This window comes from Myxine glutinosa, chromosome 10 (assembly GCF_964187855.1).
Source record: "Myxine glutinosa chromosome 10, kmMyxGlut1.1, whole genome shotgun sequence".
Lineage (NCBI taxonomy): Eukaryota > Metazoa > Chordata > Myxini > Myxiniformes > Myxinidae > Myxine > Myxine glutinosa.
Window position 1 is genome coordinate 63,774,591 of NC_136270.1, and position 23,717 is coordinate 63,798,307.

A 23,717-nucleotide genomic window follows, 5' to 3' on the forward strand; every position below is an offset into this window, starting at 1 on the left:
GGGCGAATTATGGAATTACTGATTGTAACAACTACAAGATGATTCATTTCATAGCATCATCCATTTCAACATTTCATAGCAGGTGTAATACACATCAAAAGGCCTCCTTCAGTATCAAAATGTGGATTGTTCCCATCAGTTAAACACAATGCATCAATGTTAACCTTTCCATAAACCTTTCAACAATTCTATAGTTTTTGTTGTGACCTTCACAAACCTATAATTAGACACTTCGATCATGCTCACGACCTTATAGCCAGCAGTGCTATTCAACATGCAAGTGCATCTTGTACAAGCATTTATCAGATGTAAAGCTGATGTAACCTCAACACAGTTCAAACTAGAACGGCACTCAGTAGTGAGCATACCTCCACCTGGTTGGCCATATCACTCAATGGTGAAGAATCACTTAAAAAATTATACTAGCCTGATCCGGATCCGGATCTTCACCAAAAGTGAATCGATTCTTCTTCGTCACACACACAACCTGTCCACCAAGTTTCGTCCAAATCCTTCCACAACTTTTTGAGATATCCCGCAATGTATAGTTTTTGGCCCCATCTCCCAATGGTGAAGAATCACTTGAAGAATTAAATAATTTTCATATCCGAATCCAAATTCAGATCTTCACCAAAATCTAATCGATTTGTCCTTGTCAGACACCCAACTGGTCCACCAAATTTCGTCCGAATCTGTCCACAACTTTTTGAGATATTATGTTCACAAACAAACAAACAAGACAGACAGGGGTGAAAACATAACCTCCATCCATCTTTGGTGACGGAGGTAAATATTGGTTTTAAATGAAGAGTTTGAGATTCCAAAAGGACAGATCTTCATTGTGTCGTTGGACACTGCACGTGGTGGATTATTTGCAACAAAACCAGTTTTTCCGTATGAACGTTTCAAATAGAAGTATTTTGCTGACATACATCTAATCTCCTGCCATTAAAAAATATCACATTGTGGAATCAAACTCTTCATACGTCTCCTTACTTTGCTGAGGACCTTCTGCATGACTGTGCTATTTCTCGGTCCGTAACGATGTCCACTCCTGTCAGGCTCCTCCCAGTACAGAGTAACAAAGTTGGCTTTTTTGTCCGTGATGCAAGCCACACAGTGCCGAGCACGATCTTCGAATGACACGCTACGATCGTATCGCATACCACATGCTATCTCCGCACCTCGTACGCGCACACCCGTACCTGGCCACATGGCTGATCCTGACACACCTGTGGGGAAACAGTAACACGATGGGTATCAATGACTTCTATACCAAAACATCAAACTTCATCAACAAAGTACCTGGCACCATTTTTCAAAATTACCTGTAACACTCCTCACCGGGAGTGGTGCGATGCCATACGTAACTACATAGCGAGAATTAGGATCCTTCCCCCAACCTGAACCCCAAGGATGGTGAATGTTTTTTTTTTAACCATCTAAAACCTCTTCATACACCATCCCCTCTAACCTCTCCCCCTACCTGCACTGTCTGAATAGAACTACCAGTTTTCAACCCATTCCTTCCAGCAGTTCAGGAGTGCATAGAACTCGACCAGACTGAGAGAAAGACTTCTCGAATTATAGTATGATTGTGCTCAAATGAGAGAAACAGCACAAGGGCACAGTGGGCAAGCTGTGAAGATACCCCATTTTTTGGAGTGTCGGTAAAACCCAATGCTACGGCTCACCAACGACCTTCAGGGAAGGTCATTCAGTTGCACCACCTGCTCTAGTCTGGCCGACACCAGTCACAATTCATGGTTAATTTTAAATGCATTCAAAGGTCTCATTGAGATTTGCACCAAAACAGTTCCTACAAAAAGCCAGTTAACCCAAACATCCTCCACATCACACATTTCCTGTGTGAATGCATACAAAAAAATAAGGGTATAGCGCCCTCTACAGCGAATTTTGCTACACTTACAAAAACCTTTTCAATACATGATTACAGTTGGAATGACGAGCTGTTTGAGGGCTAAAGTTTCACATTACTTAGTAATTTATAACCTTTCAACAAAAGACCTGATCGTACCGACTTGAATGAACCGCTTTTATGAATTAACAACACAATAGATGATTCTTCATAGTTTTCTCTTTCTAATCTCACATGTCCACTATTATCCTGAGTTAATATCGGAGTCGGGATATCTGAGTTAATATCTGAGTCTGAGTTAATCTGATATCTGAAGATATCTGATCTGAAGATATCTGATATCTGATATCTGATATCAGAAGATATCTGAAGAATCTGAAGATATCTGAGTTAATATCGGAGTTGGGAGGGGGTTGTTGTGGGTTTGGAAGTCAATTCAAATAATTGGGGACAAAGAAAAAGAAAGGGAGGGGGGGGGGGGCAATAAGGAATAAAAACAAGGTAATGCAGGTGAGGTTAAAGGTCGAAAATGGGTGAGACGGTCAAAATGAATGCTGCTTTTCAGGATGTATTATGTATATGATCCATTTGAAATTGTCTAAATATTCTAAATAGGATAAAACACAGGTGGTTCCTCATCAAGAAGGAAGTGGTCTTACGGATTCGGCACTTCCGTTGTTGTGGTTCTCATCCACTGTAAACATTTTTGGTTGCATGTACTACTATTGTTGTCGTTTAAGTGAAATAGAGATTACTATTTTCAAAAGGTAAAAAAAGTTAATGTTTTTAAAAGAAACCGGAACCGGACGAAGACGAACAGGAAGAAGAGGAAAAGGAGGCGGAGCGAGTGAGTCGGACAAGAAGCCGAGCTGCTTCGAGGTCTTGAGCAAATGTTGGCGAACGAGGGTCACGAGTGAACTTCGGGTTTCCCGGGAAAGGGATTCCTGTGACAGAGTTGTTATCGCTGTGACAGATCAACCTGCGTCAGGTTTTGCGGTTGATTCCGAAGAGAATCATTGTTTGAGGGCAGTTGCGCCTCGAGAAGAGGCCCGATGGCCGTTTTTGTCTCGCGCCTGATTTTGCATCACTCTGGGCTCTTTGCCTCGCTTCAACCATTTCACCGCATCCAGAAGTTAAGCTGGTGTGTGTGTGTAACGTGGATTTTGAGTGGAAATTTGCGGTTCGCCGTAAAGGGAGCCGTTGAACGTCCATATCCAAAGGGGTGATTTCCCAGTCACCTTGAGGGCACCTTTACGCATCTTTGGCAGCGTGACTGTCACTGTCAACCGAACGGTATTCTGGTCTCGATTCGACATCGTTCTGACGATCACTGGAGCGTGGATCAACTTTGGCTTGAAGCTGGGATAGAGACATTGGGGATGTTCTTTTCGCTCACTTGGAGCACAGTGAGTTATATTGTACGAAACTGATGGTACCATCATAGGAAGGATATTGTTGCGGTTTTAGAACCCACACTTGTGTAAATATGACATCACTTGTAAATATGACATTAAAGGTTAAAGGTAGCACCCCTAGTTAGTCCACAAGCAACACGTAGGCCACCATAGGACTTCAGTTATTTCATTAGTATGTGTTTTAGTTAAGGCCGTGTTTCCAATAGTTGAATCTGCGTTGCGTCAATCAAATAAGAAGTAGGCCCATTTCATTCTGTCCATTTTGCGACCTCCCTCTCCAAACGACGCCATTACGCGCCCCAACAGTCGGTGCCTTATGGCTCTCCAATTTGCTACGCGTCTTTGTTAGCAGCGTTCGCTGCCTTGAGCTGAAGCTCGCTCAAGCGCCGCCATAAGCCATGCGGTAAGGCCCGAGAAAGGGGGCGGAACGGCAAGAAGAAGGTGTGGCCACGTCATCCAGTCATCAAAGGCGTGGCCGGTAAGCCCTCACCAGCCAACCAGGGCTGAGGTAACATCACCGACAGGCGTGGCTTTTTGGCCCGCGGAGTGATCGCGCGGAGAGATATAAAAAGGCGAGCGCAAAGCCCTTTCACGGACTCGAACACGGACTCGGACTTGGATGGGAGAGCGCTGGTTGTACGGAACTGGTTGGAGGCGCGCGCTTTGTAAACTCTTTGATGAGAGAGCGCTGGTTGTACGAGACTTGTTGAAGAAGGGCGCGCTTGTATTAGAGAACATTGGAGAGGGTGCGTTTTGCACGAGCGTGCATTTATTACGTACGCCACAGGACACCAGCTTCCCCCCACTATATGAACTGTCCGGTCGCGTTCAACCATATGCGGAGCTGCCTGCCGGGTTTTGCCCGCTGGACCGGAGCTTGGACCCCATCGCCGGACCCTCTACCTGGCCATCAACCATCTACAAATCCCCGTGTGAGTGTGTACGTTTGTCTGGGGTATTATGCATAAGACTTTGTTAAGACTGCCCTGTGTGCTGCTTCTTCCTCTTCCTGTCCTGTACATTCTTTCGTTTCCTCTTTCTTCTGTATATTTGTGAATAAACCCATTTTTGTTCTTCCTACCTTCTGGTTTCCTCTCCATCCGATCGCATCCGTCCTTTCTATCATTGGGTAAATGTGGCACGATTGAAACCGCTATAAATCGGGTCTAGTGACTTTGTTAATAGCTCGGATTGCGGATTGCTAGCCGCTCGGCATTTTCCAACATATCCGTGGTTCACTACTACTTAGGTAGTAGTGAACCCCTAGGCCTAACAAACCCTATCTAACGCCGCGCCGGGAAGGACGTTATAACCCCCAGGACTCGGGTCGGGCCAGATAACAAGACAAGGGGATTAACCCCCCCTTGATAAGGGGAGCACCGACGACCGAGATCCGCAACAATATATTTGTTGGACAATTGATTACTATTGTTTTTTGTACTGTTATTCTTGTGTGATCTTAATACAATACTTGTTTGTTGGTAACAATTGGTGTGGTTTCACCATTGATCTTTGACATACAGAATAACACATCTTTCTGCCGTGACTCCTCTCGGGGCTCGGAGGTACACCGTGACCGGGGTTTGGGGAGGAGCACGTAACAGTGGTCAGAGCAAAAAACCAACCAGGAAACGATGACAACATTGCATGATCTTGGGTACAATCTAACAGCTGAAAGGAAGTCATTGGTTGAGTGCCAGTTATTAGTTATCATCACATAATAGAAGTAGAACTCCACTCGGTAGAGCACATACCTCCGCAAGGCTGAACAGTTTACATTTTGTATGCCACCGATAGGCCGGATCTGCATCCGGACCTTAACTAAAATTTAATCAGCTTGTTCTTGTCACCTAACCAACTCATCATCCATCAAGGTATGTTACCGAATAACCATAATTGTTGTGTTTCTGAATGCAAATCGGACTCGCAGAAATATCAGAAATACGAGAAATATCTGTGGATGAGAGATGTCGGCTTCATACCATTCCCTGTTCGTATAAGCTAGCTGCGGCTGTGGATATCACACACATGGACGGACGCTTCTCCTTTCACCAATGAATGCAAAAATCTAGTATAATATATTTTGTGATCCCTGGACCAAACAAAACATGAATATTTATAATGGTCCTCACAGCCTCCAGAACTCCCAACTACTGAATTTCAATTACATTATATATTTTGCACATTGAATAACATGAATCGGAAAATGAATTGGAACACGAACCTCCAGTTTAGTCGTACTTTGGCTCTGAATATGACAAATTGAACAGAATCTCGTCCTGATAGTGCATGCACAAAGAATAATAATTAATCATTCCTTTCACGCCATGAGGTACATAGGAGCTGCTGAGACAATTTCATTAGCTAAGAAGTACAATCCTGGATGAGTCGCCACTCCAACGCAGGATACTCAAATGGCTTGCAAAAAGCCAGCTGATCCAGCAGTAGTATTCATTTTGCCGACCTCTGAAGGATGAAAGGTTGAGTAAACCCACCTGGTGTTATTTCAACGGCACAGCAGGGGCTCAAACTCAAGACCCAAAGATCTTAAGCCAGCCACCTTAACCATTAAGCCAACACCAGGCATGCATGCGCAGAGGAGTGAGGTGAATTTTTTGCTCTGTCTGCCTGTCTGGCAGTCAGTTGAAAATAATTCCAAACAGGAAAATGACTGTTTTTAAGGACATCATAAAAGATACAAACAACAGGCACGAATAACTAATTGGGATGGGAAGGGTACAAAAATGCTACCCATGAAAAGGTAATGCACCCCAAATCTCCCTAAACCTGACCCGAAAACAACCCTAACCCTAACCATTCTAACCCAAGTAACTCTAAGAACCCTAATTAAAGTAACCATAATTCAAGTAACCCCAACAATAACCAAACATAAAAATTCCCCCATATTTCAAACAAACAGGTATTATCCTTGAATCACACACACAAACTTAACCTATGTTCACCTGCAAAGGACTTCTTTGTTTGCATATGAAATTACTATTTACCACATGGTTCACAAAACTCGTCTAACCCGTTTATTCAAATTCATTAACAAGACATTCCAATGAAGTAACCGTTCACATGAAAGTTAGTGAATGGGAGGATACATGGGAAGGTTTCAGGCAATAAAATAATTTCATCGCCCCTGAGGTTCAGGGTATTGAAGGTTCCAACCTGCCCCCCCCCCCCCCTCCAGCCCCCCCCCCCAACCACCATGAACAGCTTTAGGACTATAATTTAGAGGTTCATTTATTTACAAGTCAGGCATATAAACACCCATCCCCTCTCCCTCCTTCTCTGCAGACCTTCAAATGAATCTATGTTTTCATCAAAAAAATTTCTGCCATGATCTTTCTTGGGAAAACCACATTTCCAAGATGGCCTCCAAAGCCAGTCGCCGTCTGGGCATCCTCCGTCGTGCGAAGTCCTTCCTTCGCACACCTGAGCTCCTCACCACATACAAGGCTTTCATCTGCAGCTCAATGGAGTACTGCTCTCCCCTCTGGGCTGGTGCTCCTGCCTCACACCTAGCTCGGCTTCACGCTGTTGAAACCAAAGCTTTCAGAATCATTGGAATCTCCTGCGATGAAGCTAACTCCGAGGTCCTTTCACTCACTCACCGCAGGCAGGTTGGTGGTCTTTCTGTCTTCTACCGACTCCTCTCCGGCCTTGCTCCCCCAGCTTTCTCTGTGCTCTGTCCCCCAAATATTCCTTCAGGTCGCACAAGATCTGCCAGCAACCCTCTTATGGTTAAACTGCCAAAATCTAGGCTTTCTGCTCACCTTCACTCTTTCATTCCTCTTTTCTCCCGCCTCTGGAACAAACTCCCCCACTCCCTTCAATCCCACTCCTCCCTCCAGGTCTTTAAAACAGCTGTTCACCACCATCTCTTATCTTCCCCCATCCAAAACCTTGATCTTTTCTACCCCCGCTAATTCACACCCATACACACTTTTTTGAAATTCCAACTTCTTTCCTGGAAGTCCTTGCAGTGTCCATATGTTTTATGCCTCTCCCACCTCCCCCCAAGCCCTCTCCCTCCCACAGTTCTCTCGATGTCCCTGCTCTCAAATGTTGTGTTTGTGTCCTTCCCCATCTTGTCAACTGCTCCCCTTATTTTGTGTTTTATGTGTCGGTTTGACTTTTTGTGTGATTAATGTTAGCTTTCACGAGCCTCGATCTAGTATCCCCCCTCCCCCCCCCCCCCCAAAACAACAACAAAAAAAACAATACAAACACATAATCCTATACTCACCACCACTACGTTGGTTTGTGAGCCAGAGAGGTTCCGCATCATCCCACCATCCTGTACCATTGTGTCTCCCTGGAGTGAAGTAAGTGTTCTGTTTGATGTCATACATGCTGTTAGCTACTATACCATGTGACTCCACAAAGAGTCCAGTCATAATGCTATTGTGGTTCGGAAATGTCTTGCTGACAAAAGCTGGCTGTAGCTTTTCAACGTGAGCCCATTGCTGTTGTAACTTTGCAAAGGTTGGCAGGTGGAAGTGATCCAGATAATCCCACCGAAAGCCATCAAATGACACCAGCAACAATGGATGTCGTCCTGTTGGAGGGTTCCTCTTTCCAGCAGTTGTTGGACTGCTTACTGACGGAAATGCTTTCCAACAAAATATTTCCACAAACTGAAAGAAAAGTAGAATGAGTATTCCCTTTATTTGCAATGCCATTCTTCATCCTGCGGGAAGAACACAGTTTAATTAAAATCTCACATTCACAATGCATGCAAACGACAAAAATAACCAAAGAATATATGTATAATTGTATACACACACACACACACACACACACACACACACACACACACACACACACACACACACACACACACACACACACACACACACACACACACACACACACACACACACACACACACACACACACACACACACACAAAGAAGTCTACACCCCCTTTCAAAATTTTCACCTTTTGTTGCCTTGTAGCCTGGAATTAAAATGCATTAAATCAGACTTTTTCCACCTTTATTTACACATTGTAACCCACAATGTCCAAGTGAAAAACAAATTCTACAAATTTCAGAAAATAAATTAAAAATATAAAACGAGAATATCTTGGTTGGATAAGTGGCTTGATCTCCAATCAATCAATCAATCATTCTCCAATGTCTTGATCTCCGATCATCAATTTGGATTCAGACCAGGTCATTCTACTCTGGACATGCTACTTCTGCTGTCTCAACAATGGATGGAGGTCCTCAATGCCAAACAGGAAATTAGAGCCGTCTCCCTTGGCATTTCACGTGCCTTCGATACGGTCTGGCACCCCGCTCTGCTCACCAAACTCTCCCACAATGGTATCCATGGAAATATCCACGCATGGCTTCCAGACTTCCTCTCTAGTCGTAGTCAACGTGTGACCCTGAATTGGGTTCCCTCATCTCCCCTTCCTGTTCAGGCTGGAGTTCCCCAAGGCAGTGTTATGGGCCCTGTCCTTTTTCTGGTCTTCATCAATGACCTCTCTGACTCTCTGGAAATCCTCTCTATCTCTTTGCTGATGACTCCACTCTCTGCCGCTCCATTCCGCATCCCTCAGATCAGCAGTCCACAGCCTCCTCACTCTCTGCAGACCTGGACAAAATCACAGACTGGACAAACAAGTGGAACATGTCTTTCAATCCTGACAAATCTCTCACTCTTACGATGTCTCTCCGAAATGACCGACTGGACAACTCTCCCATCTACTTTCAGAACAATCCTTTCCAAGAAGTTCTGCCACTCAAGCTTTTGGGTCTCACTATCTGCCATGATCTTTCCTGGGAAAACCACATTTCCAAGCTGGCCTCGAAAGCCAGTCGCCGACTGGGCATCCTCCGTCGTGCGAAGTCCTTCCTTGGCACACCTGAGCTCCTCACCACATACAAGGCTTTCATCCGCAGCTCAATGGAATACTTTTCTCCCCCCTGGGCTGGTGCTCCTGCCTCACACCTAGCTCGTCTTCACGCTGTTGAAACCAAAGTTTCAGAATCATTGGAATCTCCTGCGATGAAGCTAACTCCGAGGGCCTTGCACTCACTCACCACAGGCAGGGAGGTGGTCTTTCTGTCTTCTACCGACTCCTATCTGGCCTTGCTCCCCCAGCTCTCTCTGTGCTCTGTCCTCCAAATATTCCTACAGGTTGCACAAGATCTGCCAGTAACCCTCTTCTGGTGAAATTGCCAAAATCAAGACTCTCTGCTCACCTTCACTCCTTCATTCCTCTTTACTCCCACCTCAGAAACAAACTCCCTCACTCTCTTCAATTCCACTCCTCCCTCCAGATCCTTAAAACAGCTGTTCACCACCATCTCTTGTCGAACCCCATCCAAAACCTTGATATCTTCTACCCCCGTTAATTCACCCCAGATCCACTTCTTTTTTTGGAAATCCAGACTTCTTTCTTTCCTGGAAGTTCTAGCAGTATCCATGTGTTTTATACCTTTCCCACCCCCCTCCCCCACCTTCCCATGCCTCCTCCCCCCCAACCCTTCTCCCTCCCAAAGATCTTCCGTTGTCCCTGTTCTCTGCTGTTGTACCTGTGTGCTTCCCTCTCTCTCCCCATCTTGTCTCCCGCTCCCTTTATTGTATGTTTTGTGTGTCCGTTTGTCCTTTTTTGTGATTGATGTGAGCTCTTTCACGAACCTCGATCTTGTATCCCAAAAAAAAAAAAAGATTTGGATCTGAGAATCTTCTAAGTGATTCTTCACCATTGAGGGACAGGGACAAAAACGATGTATAGCACGATATCTCAAAAAGTTGTGGATGTGTTTTGACAAAACTTGGTGGGCGAGTTGGGTAGGTGACAAGAACAAGCAGAGTAGATTTTGATTAAGGTCTGGATGCATATACGGTCTATCAATCTGATAGAAAGCGAGAACTGTTCAGCCTGATTTTGATTGGTCATTAGCTGTGTGTTCTGTTTTGTTTTAAATCTACAGAAAGCCATTTTACTGTGCATTTCTTTCCTGGTTATTGTTTTGTCAGATTATGTACGTATGTTAATCTGAAATCCACTTTTAGTAAATAGGTGATGTGAACTGGAACTAATTTACTGTCTTGTTGAAAATTTGAAAAAAACATTATACAACCAACTGGTATATTTTTATTGCCAGTGTCATAAAAATCATGAATATAATCCAGAATTTTAATTTGATTTCACAGATGACATTTACCAAGCTTTATTACCATTTCTTGAGGCAAAACGAGTGGGACATTAACAGAATAGTCGTATTTTAATTTTCTTTTGGAGTAAATCTCAAGATATTCAACACTTGGTATAATTTACGAGAACATTCTTTTTTTTTTTTCTTTTTTTTAATATACAACATCGAGGTTCATGAAAGAGCTAACATTAATCACACAAAAAGTCAAACTGACACACAAAACACAAAATAAGGGGAGCGGTAGACAAGATGGGGAGAGAGGGGGAAGGACGGACACAAACACATTTGAGAGCAGGGACATCGGGAGATCTGTGGGAGGGAGAGGGCTTGGGGGGGGGGGAAGTGGGAGACGTATAAAACAGATGAACATTGCAGGGACTTCCAGGAACGAAGTTGGAATTTCAAAAAAAGTGCATCTGAGGTGAATTAGTGGGGGTAGAAAAGAACAAGATTTTGGATGGGGGAAGATAAGAGATGGTGGTGAACAGCTGTTTGAAAGACCTGGAGGGAGGAGTGGGATTGAAGGGAGTGGGGGAGTTTGTTCCAGAGGCGGGAGAAAAGGGGAATGAAAAAGTGAAGGTGAGCAGAGAGCCTTGATTTTGGCAGTTTAACCACAAGAGGATTGCTGGCAGATCTTGTGCGACCTGTAGGAATATTTGGGGGACAGAGCACAGAGAGAGCTGGGGGAGCAAGGCCGGAGAGGAGTCGGTAGAAGACAGAAAGACCACCAACCTGCCTGCGGTGAGTGAGTGAAAGGACCTCGGAGTTAGCTTCATCGCAGGAGATTCCAATGATTCTGAAAGCTTTGGTTTCAACAGCGTGAAGCCGAGCTAGGTGTGAGGCAGGAGCACCGGCCCAGAGGGGGGATCCGTATTCCATTGAGCTGCGGATGAAAGCCTTGTATGTGGTGAGGAGCTTAGGTGTGCCAAAGAAGGACTTCGCACGATGGAGGATGCCCAGGTGGCAACTGGCTTTGGAGGCCAGCTTGGAAATGTGGTTTTCCAAGAAAGATCATGGCAGATAGTGAGACCCAAAAGCTTGAGCGACAGTACTTCTTTGAGAGGATTGTTGAGAAAGTGGATGGGAGGGTTTTCCAGTCAGTCTTTTCAGAGAGACATAGTAAGAGTGTGAGATTCGTCAGGATTGAAAGACGAGTTCCACTTGTTTGACTAGTCTGTGATTTTGTCCAGGTCTGCAGAGAGTGAGGAGGCTGCAGACTGCCGATCTGAGGGATGAAGAATGGAGCGGCAGAGAGTGGAGTCATCATCAAAGAGATAGAGAGGATTTTCCAGAGAGTCCGAGAGATCATTGATGAAGACCAGAAATAGCACAGGGCCCAGAACACTACCTTGGGGAAACTCCAGCCAGAACAGGAAGGGGAGATGAGAGAAATCCATTCAGGGCCACACCTTGACTACGACCAGAGAGGAAGTCCGCAAGCCATGCGAGGAGATTTCCATGGATACCATATGAGGAGAGTTTGGTGAGCAGAGCTGGGTGCCAGACCGTATCGAAGGCACGTGATATGTCAAGGGAGACAGCTCTGATTTCCTGTTTGGCATTGAGGACCTCCATCCATTGTTGAGACAGCAGAAGCAACATGTCCAGAGTAGAATGACCTGGTCTGAATCCAAATTGATGATCCGAGATCAAGCCATTGGAGAAGAGGAAGGATTTGATATCCGAAGCAATGATGGATTCCATGACTTTGCTGATAATTGGGAGCAGGCTGATTGGTCTGTCGTTGCAAGGATCTGTTTTTGCACCTTTTTTGTGTAAAGCGGTAATGTTTGCCGATTTCCAAGATGCTAGCAGATGATCTTGAGCAAAAGAGAGGGTGAAAAGAACAGAGAGAGAGAGTGAGATAGAGTGGCAGAGCAGGATTTTAGGACCCGTGGGCTGATGCCGTCTGGTCCAGTTGCAGAATCAGAGTCGAGGTTTGACAAAAACTTCTCCACCTTGTCAGGAGAGAAGGACACAGAGTCCAGGAGCAGTTTGGTTTGACTGGGTAAGGTGGGAACAGAGAGAGATGAGTTTGGGACACTAGATTTTGTGGCAAACACAGAGTTGAGGCATTCAGCTTTGTCACGTGCAGTGCCAACTGTGTAGCCATTTGAGGTAAGGGAGGGGATGGAAGGGGAACAAACACCAGAAACGGATTTGACCAGCCGCCACCAGGATTTGGAGGAAGGAGACAGGTTTGAGAGTTCATTCTTGAGTGTGGAGAGATAGTGCTTCCTGGCACTCCTGAGGGTAGACACACACTTGTTCCGAGCTTGGTGGAAGGAACTGAGATTGCCTTCAGTTGGATTTGCCTTCCAAGAGGCAAAGGCAAGTTGTTTCAGGGCAACTGCCTCACCACAAGACTCGGTGTACCATGGACGGGAGGAAGGGTAAGACAACTGAAGACGAGATGGGATAAATCTGTGCAAGAGAGAAAGCAGTTTGCTTTGGAAGAATTCCTGTGAAGAATTTATGTCAGAGGCAGTAGAGATGGGAGACCAGTCCAGATGATTGATGGCTGCTTGCAGACCGTGCCAGTCAGCCTGAGTGAAATGCCAGACTCGTTGGCACTGAGGAGGCTCCCTGAGAATGGCCAGAGAGATGTCCACTTTAACAAGCACATGATCAGAAGAACCGACTGGAGCAGAAGAAGAGCAGCAGACATTTGCAGGGAAGTTTGTCATAACCAAGTCTCGAAGAGAAGATACTCCATTCACTGAGATCCGGGTCGGGAAATTGACAGATTGTGTCAGTCCCAATGGGTCGCAGAAGTCCTTTGCTGAGGTGCCATGGCTGGTAAGAGAGGAACCCACACACAGCCAGCTGGCATGATGACAGTTGAAGTCGCCACATATGAGGAAGAGAGAGTTTGGATGAGTTGATAGAAGTTGGTCCTTGTTGTCAGACAGCAAAATGTAAATGGAGTCATCACTGTTTGGAGGACGGTACAGAACACATTTGAACAAAAGGTGGGAGCGGAGAGGAAGCCGTAGCCATAGGTACTCCTGTGGGTGGGGTGGAGAGAGGGCAGTGCAAGGAGTGAGGAAAAGAGCTTTTGATAAAGATAGCAACCCCGCCACCAGGACGAGGCTCAGGTCTATCATACCGGAGGAGGGAGTAACCAGGAAGAGATATTAAGGAATCAGAGACATCTTGAAGGAGGAATGTTTCTGTTAAGCAGATCGAGTCTGGATTGTCAGAAGCAACCTGAATGGAGAGATCAATCAGGTTTGAGCGAAGGCCTCGGATGTTTGAGGTCCATACCGTTAATGAGAGGAGGAGGAGCATCGGGTGTAGGACAGGGGAGGGGAGGGGTAGGATCAGATGAAGGATTAAAGGGGGAGGTAGGGAGAGCAGTTGATAGTGTGTCAGAGATTACAGAAGAGTTACAAGAAATGGGAAGGATGAGGAGGACGAAAGGTTTGATGGTGATGGGATGAGGCACAGTGAGGAGTTGTTTGAGGAGGGGCAGAGGAAAGTAGAAGGTTGGGGGAGGTGGAGGTATGAGATAGAAGGGAGACGAAGTGGGGAGGCGACAGCTTTGAGGAGGAGGGGGAGGGGGGAGTTTAGGAGGGGAGGGGCAAGGGGGGAGTTTATGAGGGGAGGGGTGAGGGGGGAATTTAGGAGGGGAGGGGCAAGGGGGGAATTTGGGAAGGGAGGGGCTAGGGGGGAGGGGGGAGTTTATGAGGGGAGGGGTGAGGGGGGAGTTTATGAGGGAAGGGGTGAGGGGGGAGTTTAGGAGGTGAGGGGCAAGGGGGGAGTTTAGAAAGTGGATGATTAATGAAAGACGAACATTTATAGCAAATTGGGTTTATTGTGATTTTCAAGTTAGCGATCCGTTTAAGAACGATGGAGGAGGGGTGGAATGAATGAGAATTTAGAGCATGTAGTGAGAAAGAATTAGAAGAGATTGAATTTATTTTTGAAGTGGAATGAGTTGAAGAGGAAATTGAAAAGAACCTTTTAAATTGGAAGAAAAACAGCGTGTTGTAATATACCACTGAATAAAACACTGCAGGGTAAAGTTTAAACATATTTAAACAGAACTGTGAAGAACAATCTTATATTCACAAAAATACCAACGGGGAGAGGGCCTGGAGGGACAACCACGAGTCACTTGAATAGGGCAAAAGGTGGAAGGCAAGGAGATAATGGGGGCGGGGCAACAGCGCACGTGGACAGAAGCACAAGATGAGACACGTGGAGAAAGGGAAATAAATGTTGTTGTTTTTTTTTGTTTGTCTTTTTTTGGTGGGGGGGGGGGGGGGGGAGGGGGGTTAAAACGTTAGACAAAGAGTAGATGTTCGGGGAAGTTCGGGGGAGAAGGGAAAAATCTAAGAACCAAACAAAAACAGCGAAGGAAGAAACTTAAGTGAACAAACTTCGACGGGCAACCGGGGAAGCCTGAGGCTACAAGGCCGAACACGCCGGGCGAACAGAAACGATTAATTTATGAAATTAATCGAGAAAGATTAACACCGAGAATCTTCCTCAGGACACACTATAGGTTCACACACCGAAAGATAAATACAGTTTCGACAAAATACAATTGTGAACAATGACAATTTCGAAAACGTGGAGAACGTGTACAGCTTCGAAAATCCGTGACGTCGCCCACAATATCTCGCGAGATCACAAAGAAAGATCACATTTAGTGTTTTTGGAAAGAAATTCAAGATAATCTCTCGCACTCTATAAATTAAGCTTCACAAATCGATGCTTAGTTCTGTCAACCGTACCTTGATGTGACGAAGCTTTAATGAAACAAATAATTAATGTCCTAATCATCTCGGCTGGAAGTATTTTTGTCTGGTTATTAATTATTGCTTTTTGCCCATCTTTTACAGATAAACAGATTCCATTGGGACAATAAAAGATGGCTGAATGTTTCTTCAATTGTCCAGAATTTGGATATCCCTTGACGATTGAAGAGGATCATATTTTGAAGATTATTCAGTCCAGTAAAGAAAGGGGTGACAATGCCCATTTGAAATTACAGACTCATGGAAAAGGAGTCTAATTTTACTATCTCATATCACCGAAACTGTGATATGATCGTCACCAAAAAAGGACAAGCCGAGAGTGCTGCATCTGTTGAATCACCACCAACAAAGATTATATGCCATTCAGCACCACCATCCTTTGATTTCAAAGAATAATGTATTTTTTGTGGTGAAATATGTTTTGTGCATCGTTACAGATTCGTCACTTCCACCTTTGTTGTTATTATATACTTGTAGGATTTTTAGTTTCAGATAATATTGTTGTTAAGATTTTTGTGTGAAATGGTGATGACTTTAGTAAAAGGTAAAAATAAATGTTTGTGAAGGAAAAAGTAAAATGCGGCAAAGAGACTGGAAGAAGAGAGATCGATATGGGCAGAGAGAGGATGAGAGAGAGAGCTGTGATTCACGTCGATGCTGCGAGCGGACTTGTTTTTATATATTGGTCGCGAATGAGTTGAGGTTTCCCGTGAAAGGGATTGTTTGCGACATCATCATATATATTGCGAGTGCAATTAAACCTCTGCGTCTCAGGTTTTATCACCAAGTGTGAGTCGTCGTTGGAGAAATCAAGCGCCTTCATTACGGGCCTATACGCCATTTTGTCCTCGAAGAAGAGGCTGTCCGCTTGGTGCATCTTGTTTTGCCGTTGGGATTTCCGTATCGACCTCATCATGTTGATTGCCGCTGGTTTACATATCGGCTCAATTCCCATATCGATCTCTCACCTCGTAACTCCTCATCCACAGCCCCACCAATACCTGCCTGTTGTTTTGCCGTTCTGCACGACCTCGACCTTCACCCCGCGTGGAGATTCGTGCATGGACTTTGGGAAATGTTACATTCCACTCACGGTTGGCGTATCGTGAGTTCATTGCTTCGAGAGCATTGGGGGATGATTGTACCATCATATGTATTGTTCATTTGATGCAAGTGACATTTTCATTGTACTTTCCTTAATAGTGTTATTATTGTGTATGTGAGAGTTCTTAATGCAATTATTTGTTCTGTTCTACAATTGCATTGGTGTGGTTTTACCAAGGTTGATTAGAAAACACAAAATAACAAATCTTTCTGCCGTGTTCCCGATCCAGACTCTGAGGTGCACCGTAACCGGGGTTTGAGGAGGTAATACGTAACAGGATGTAGATTTGTGCGACCCACACTGCTAACAAAACGTAAAACTCTGCAGAACTGCTGAATGCAGACCAGGCAACAAAACATTCAAATAAGTTATTCTGGATATCTATATAATAAAGCAGGAGTGTCTGTCTGTCTGTCGATCACTGAACTACTCCCTCAGTTTTGGGCTAGCCTTGCCAAACTTTCTGTGGAACCTTTTGCATCCCAGCGGGTGTTGACTTTAAAAGAGAATGAGGAAATTATGTGAGGGCTTCCACCGGTGATTGAGATGCCGCAATTTTTCCCTCACATTCACGGATTCTGCATTTGTAGTTTTGCCATTGACTGCACATACACACTTGGCATTTAATATGGAATATTTTTTTCGTGGGGGTGAACTTACCTTTCAAGATGTGTTAGAACCAAAAGTTCATTGGAATTATGTTGAAATTATTCTAGATTTTGTTAATGTGACCTTTAAAAGAAACAAAAACCACATTTGACATTTCGAAACAAATAAATTGATCCTTGAAAGTGATGTAAACTGATATCGAACTCAATTCATGGACAGTACTGTGTTAACTTCTGTACGTTTTCCAGAAGTATCTCTTTATTTTGCACATTAGCCAAATTTTTTTTTAACAAAAACAAAAGTTAAATTACGACTGGGATTACGGACAGTAAAATTACAGTTCAGTACTTCGTGTAACCCCCACGAGCATTCATGAGAGCACGTACACGTTGAGGCATGCTGTTCACAAGATTTGCCAAGGTTTGGACAGGAATCGCTTGCCATGCAGTGACAATAGCCTGCTGCAATTCACGCACAGAGGTCGGCTGCTGGTCCAATTGGTCGATTTGAGGCGTTAATTCTGCCCACAAGTTCTCTATCGGATTCATATCCGGGGACATGGCAGGCCACTCCATATGCTCTACACCACGGTCAGCAAGAAAGTGTTGGATCATGCGAGCACGATGAGGCCGTGCATTGTCATCTTGGAAGACAAAGTTTCCTCGAAAGGCTGCACGAGCAAATGGAAGCAATGTTTCTTCCAGAATGGCCCTGTACTTGAACTGGTTCAGGTTTCCATTCAGAACAACCAAGTCGGTTTTGCCCCCTGCATGAAAAGCAGCCCAAACGGTCACCCCACCACCTCGGACTCTTGGCACTATACAATCTTTGTTGTAGGGTTCATGCACTTGTCTGCGCACTCGGACGCGGCCATCTTGATGATAGACCAGAAATCTAGACTCGTCACTGAAGATCACGTGATTCCAGTGTCCATTGACGGTGCTCTCTGGCCCACTGCAATCGGCGCTGGCAGTGTTGTCTGGTCAGGCGTGGCTTTCTCAGGGGACGCCTGGTACGATAGCCTGCTTGAACCAGTCGTTGGTTGACTAGCCTTCTGGATACAGGCACATTTGTCAGTTGCTGCCACTCAGCCCTAAGCCGATTAGCTGACTTGGTAGGGCCATTGCGGAATAACCGGTGCAGCTGGCGATCATCCCTACTTGTGCTTCTGCGGGGACGTCCTGGCCTCGGTATTGGAGTAGGGACACCCCTCTGAGCATTTCGTTTCAGGATCTTTGACACCTGACCTTGAGCGATGCCATACTGCCGAGCAATAGCTCTTTCATGCCGTAATTTCGTAAAGCCACCACTCCATGACAAACAGCATTGTCGAGTCGACGGACCATCTCCAGAGGAAGCGGCAATAACTTTTGGAGATGTGCAGCAGTTGTTTTCCACGAATACATAACGCAACAACCCTTGTATACCCGACTGTGAAGCCAATCGTCAAATGCACCTGTCCGTACATTTTGCCACGCCACCTGTGATATAATCCTGTTGTTGACTTCTTCCTGCGACAGACAATCAATGACATGGTTCTTTTAACAAATAAACCACCAAAGTGTAAAAGAAACTCACCAGATTGATATACTGAGTTAAGAAAGTAAACCCAAGTCAAGAAAAAATATATATTCCATATTAAATGCCAAGTCTGTAGAAACATTACCCACCATTGAGATCAGCTGCAGTAAGTTTTTTGCCCAAGTCCTTCACGAACTGGCTGTCCATACCTAATGTTCAACTGAAGGTGGCACAGGAATGTGGAATTTATTGGTTCACGGTTTGCCATTTGCCATTTTCACACCCCCACCACAACCCATTCACAAACAGGCTATCCATGCCTAAAGTTTGACTGAAGGTGACACTGATGTGGAATTTATTTGTTCACGATTTGGCTTTCAGTTTCCGCTGTCTCTTTGCACCCATGTGTAGCATGGGTACCTCGCTAATCTATATAATAAAACCGTAAGGACTCGACTTTGTTATCCCTTTTACGCCGCACCCAGTGACCCGATGCCCACGGCACGAATGGATTTACGATCTACGAACCGCGCGCTTTGTTTATCACGTATAGACATACTCGAAAAATCGGAATTAGCCGACGTTGGGGCCCAAAAGCATCCGATTAACGGCCGATACGACGCCATCGTATTGGCATCTGCTGGGTGAAGGCGCAGCAAGCCGTCCGCTGATTGGACAGTCGAAGGCGACAGCAAGCCGTCCACTGAGTGGACAATCCAGAGCATGCATTCCGCCATTTGTGCCGGTGTCATCGATCGCGGTGTACGCTAACCTCATCAGGTGGGTTTACCATAATTTATTCCATATACTGTGATTACGACGAAGTGAAACCGATCAGCAGCCCATCAGTATTATATAAAGCAATAAATAACAAGGCTTCAGCTTCTGAAAGCTTAAAACAAAGTGTACTTCGCCGAGTGACGAAACGTAGGCGTAGGCCTAGGCCCTACCTATCCAGTTGTGTTTCCGTTGTGGCCATGATCTCAACAAATGAAATGGCATAGGCCATGTGGCGTCGGGTAGGTCATGATCAGCCCCCCCCCCCCCCTTTCGTTTCACCAACTCCTGCATCTGCCACCGTTCATGATTATCAAAGTAGGCTTTACCCTGTTCACGATAAGGTAGAAATTAGTGAGTTGTATACGAAGAGATAAAAGGATGGCATTGACTTCGAGACGGTACGTGATATTTTCAAAAGTATATCGTAGCGTTGTCATTTAAGTAGATTGCAATAAATACGTTGTTCATATACGCACTCTTCATTCTCATCTTTCTTCCTAACTCTTACTCGGACAAGCAAATCCCCTATGCCATCCACAATGGTACACTCTATCCATACACCACATCCTCCCTTCCGTGGATGTTCCACGGGTTTCGGCTAGTATGTAATCATTGTAAAGATGAATGATCCAAACTAGTGTAAATTCGGCTTCAAGGCATGGTTAGTGATGTTCATGCTGCCCATTGTCACAATGACTGTTGATGTAAATTTATGAACCCACAATCTGTATATGTTGCAACTGAAATTAGCGCAATCATTGCAAGTGGTGATCAGTGGGTAGACCCTGCATTATAAACAGTATCAGACATCATGAAATCTGATAATGAACACATATGGACATCAGTTGGTAAACATCAGTGAAGAAGTTGTGAACAGATGATGACAAAAGTTGGTAGGTGACAAAAACAAGCCGATTAGATTTGGGTTCAGGTCCAGATGCAGATCTGGCCTATCAGTGGGATTCAACACGCAAACTGTTCAGCCTGGCGGAGAAATGCGCTCTACCGAGTGCAGTTCTAGTTCTCTCCTGTGAAATCTTTTTTTTAACCCAGATGTTATTACATTCATGTACCGAATATGAAAGAAATGTGTTCAGACGTTTTCTAGTGAGAAGACGTAAACTGACATATGTTGCTACGGATCGACGGGCACGCACGGAACGGACAAGCACGCCATATTATGCAATTGGGGTTAATAACATGTTCGAAACAAAGATGAGTCATGAGTTCATTTAGACCGGTTAGTCAAGCAACAAAGGTGTTCGTTACATCACAACTTAAGAAGATAAAGGATTAATTTCGCCCACAGTTAGCACACCACCACACCAGGAACCATAAAGAGGGCGAGATCGGTTCTGCCAAAGCAGTTGCTTCGGTAAGGTTACAATCCTGTCCAAGCGACATCGATCATTTGGGCAGGAATTTGTCATTTGTTCAGGGTGCCTGCAATAGCTCGCCTACTCTTCAAAAATAAGTAATTCATTAGGAAAGCCAGCATACATATTACCCAGTAATTAATAAGCAAAACCAGCTTACATATTAGAGGAAGTAATAAGCAAAAACCAGCTTACATATTACTGAGCAATGAATAAGCAAAGTCAGCACATATATATTACTAAGTAATTAATAAGCAAAGCCAGCATATATTACTCAGTAATTAATAAGTGAAACCAGCATATATAATACTCAGTAATTAAGGAAAGCCCGCTTACATATTACTGAGTAATTAATAAGCAAAACCAGCTTACATATTACTCAGTAATTAATAAGCAAAACACACATATATATTACTGAGTAATTAATAAGCAAAGCCAGCATACATATTAGTCAGTAATTAATAAACAAAGCCAGTATACATATTACTCAGTAATTAATAAACAAAGCATATAATAAATAAACATATATATTACTCAGTAATTAATAAACAAAGCCAGCATACACATTACTCAGTAATTAATAAGCAAAACCAGTATACATATTACTCAGTAATTAACAAACAAAACTAGCAAACATATTACTCAGTAATTAATAAGCAAAGCCAGCATACATATTACTCAGTAATTAATAAGCAAAGCCAGCAAACATATTACTCAGTAATTAATAAGCAAAGCCACCATACATATTACTCAGTAATTAATAAGCAAAGCCAGCATACAAATTACTCAGTAATTAATAAGCAAAGCCAGTATACATAAAACCACATAAAACCACCGTTTAGAGGCCATTTTTCCCCGCAAAGCGGGGGTTGGCCTTTTCGGGGACCGTGGTTGTTGTTGTTGTTTTTTTGGTCCCCTTTTTGAAGCAATGTTTTACGGCCGGATGCCCTTCCTGCCGCCAACCCTGTTTGTCGCCTTTTACGACAAGCAGGGAATTACCAGTGAACTGGTACTCAATTAGCCGACCTCGGAAGGATGACAGGCTGAGTCAACCCCCCTGGCGTTAATTCGGCGATCGACCGGGATTCGAACCCAGGATCCTTGGATCCTAAGCTGGCACCCTAGCCGCTAGCCCAACACCAGGGACTTTGCTTATTAATACCAGTATACATATTACTCAGTAATTAATAAACAAAGCCAGCATACATATTACTCAGTAATTAATAAACAAAGCCAGCATACATATTACTCAGTAATTAATAAGCAAAGCCAGCATACATATTACTCAGTAATTAATAAACAAAGCCAGCATACATATTACTCAGTAATTAATAAGCAAAGCCAGCATACATATTACTCAGAAATTAATAAGCAAAGCCAGCATACATATTACTCAGTAATTAATAAGCAAAGCCAGCATACATATTACTCAGAAATTAATAAACAAAGCCAGCATACATATTACTCAGTAATTAATAAACAAAGCCAGCATACATATTACTCAGTAATTAATAAACAAAACGAGCAAACATATTACTCAGTAATTAATAAGCAAAGCCAGCATACATATTACTCAGTAATTAATAAACAAAGCCAGCATACACATTACTCAGTAATTAATAAACAAAGCCAGCATACATATTACTCAGTAATTAATAAGCAATGCCAGCATACATATTACTCAGTAATTAATAAGCAAAGCCAGCATACATATTACTCAGTAATTAATAAGCAAAGCCAGCATACATATTACTCAGAAATTAATAAACAAAACCAGCATACATATTACTCAGAAATTAATAAACAAAGCCAGCATACATATTACTCAGTAATTAATAAACAAAGCCAGCATACATATTACTCAGTAATTAATAAACAAAGCCAGCATACATATTACTCAGTAATTAATAAACAAAGCCAGCATACATATTACTCAGTAATTAATAATAATAAGCAAAGCCAGCATACATATTACTCAGTAATTAATAAGCAAAGCCAGCATACATATTACTCAGTAATTAATAAGCAAAGCCAGCATACATATTACTCAGTAATTAATCAACAAAGCCAGCATACATATTACTCAGTAATTAATAATATAACCTGACGATTAGCAATTTCTAACCAAATGCCCATTTCGTCAGTGCAGCATGTCTATTTAAGGATGTACTTAGTCGACCGAATCAGTATAAGAAACACCTTAAAAGCCGATACACACGAGTTGAAGCAACATAAATCATTTACCTTTTAGACATCGACGCCGGACATCAGACATGGAGGAACCCGTGACTCTCCGTGAATAAACACCAACCACGGTTACCTCACCGCAGGCTCGTAATCGCTTCCGTATTCAAATCTCATCGCTTCCGTATTCAAAACAAATCTCATCGCTTCCGTATTCAAATCTCATCGACACTGACGGCGGGACAGTTTATAATTTAATTCAACCCGTATCGTTATCACGTTTTGTATAAACGATACAATTAATTTATGTTTCTCAGACGAGCGTTCATCATATTCTGCACACTACAATGTCTCTGTCATTCTTAAAATGTGTGTCGATCTGTATCGGCGGACAGGATATGCACGATACAGTGTACAGTTCGTGACGTACAAACAACTTACACGATATCGTTACGTTTTATACTCCCATGCCAGCGCTTGAACAATCACATCGGGCTCTCATTTCACGCAATGAAAGCTGAACCACCTCCACCACTTCCGCCTTGGACACGTGACTCGATCCTGTCAATACTGTACACCAGCTGGACGTTGATTGGTACGTATAGTAATGAGTTCTTCAAATCTACTATAATCTATATCAACCTCCTTTTAAAGATTACTGTGGTGCATCATACATTGGACCATCTTGTCGTATTCTAATCAAGCAGGAATTATTATTGGCCAATGATGTTTGATGCCAAAGTTGTTAATTATAAGAAATGGGAACACATGAACACTATATATCCGAGGGGACCCAGGCCCAGAATAGCTCGGTGTGTTCGAGTATTTCGTGGTGTCCGGGATGGACCCCAGTGGACTCAAACTCAAAATACCCCACTCTCCCCCATTAAAGCATCTA

General features: G+C 43.7%; 1 protein-coding gene across 2 annotated transcripts in view; it reads right to left on the reverse strand.

Annotated features, from left to right (window-relative positions):
- LOC137434172 (bis(5'-adenosyl)-triphosphatase enpp4-like) overlaps window positions 1-23,398 on the reverse strand; it is a 55,928-nt gene extending 32,530 nt beyond the window's left edge. Inside the window, exons 1-4 of one of the 2 annotated variants that reach the window (XR_013624743.1) lie at window positions 23,261-23,393; window positions 22,880-23,050; window positions 7,550-7,993; window positions 997-1,232 (exon numbers count right to left, since the gene is read on the reverse strand). Coding sequence is in view for 1 of the 2 variants with exons in the window: in XM_068126906.2 (XP_067983007.2) it covers window positions 997-1,232; window positions 7,550-7,985 (672 nt within the window). In the remaining variant the exon portion in view is untranslated. Of the gene's footprint in view, window positions 1-996; window positions 1,233-7,549; window positions 7,994-22,879; window positions 23,051-23,260 lie in introns of both variants that reach the window. The other variant, XM_068126906.2, reaches the window with a different exon arrangement.
- Between the last annotated feature and the right edge of the window lie 319 nt (window positions 23,399-23,717).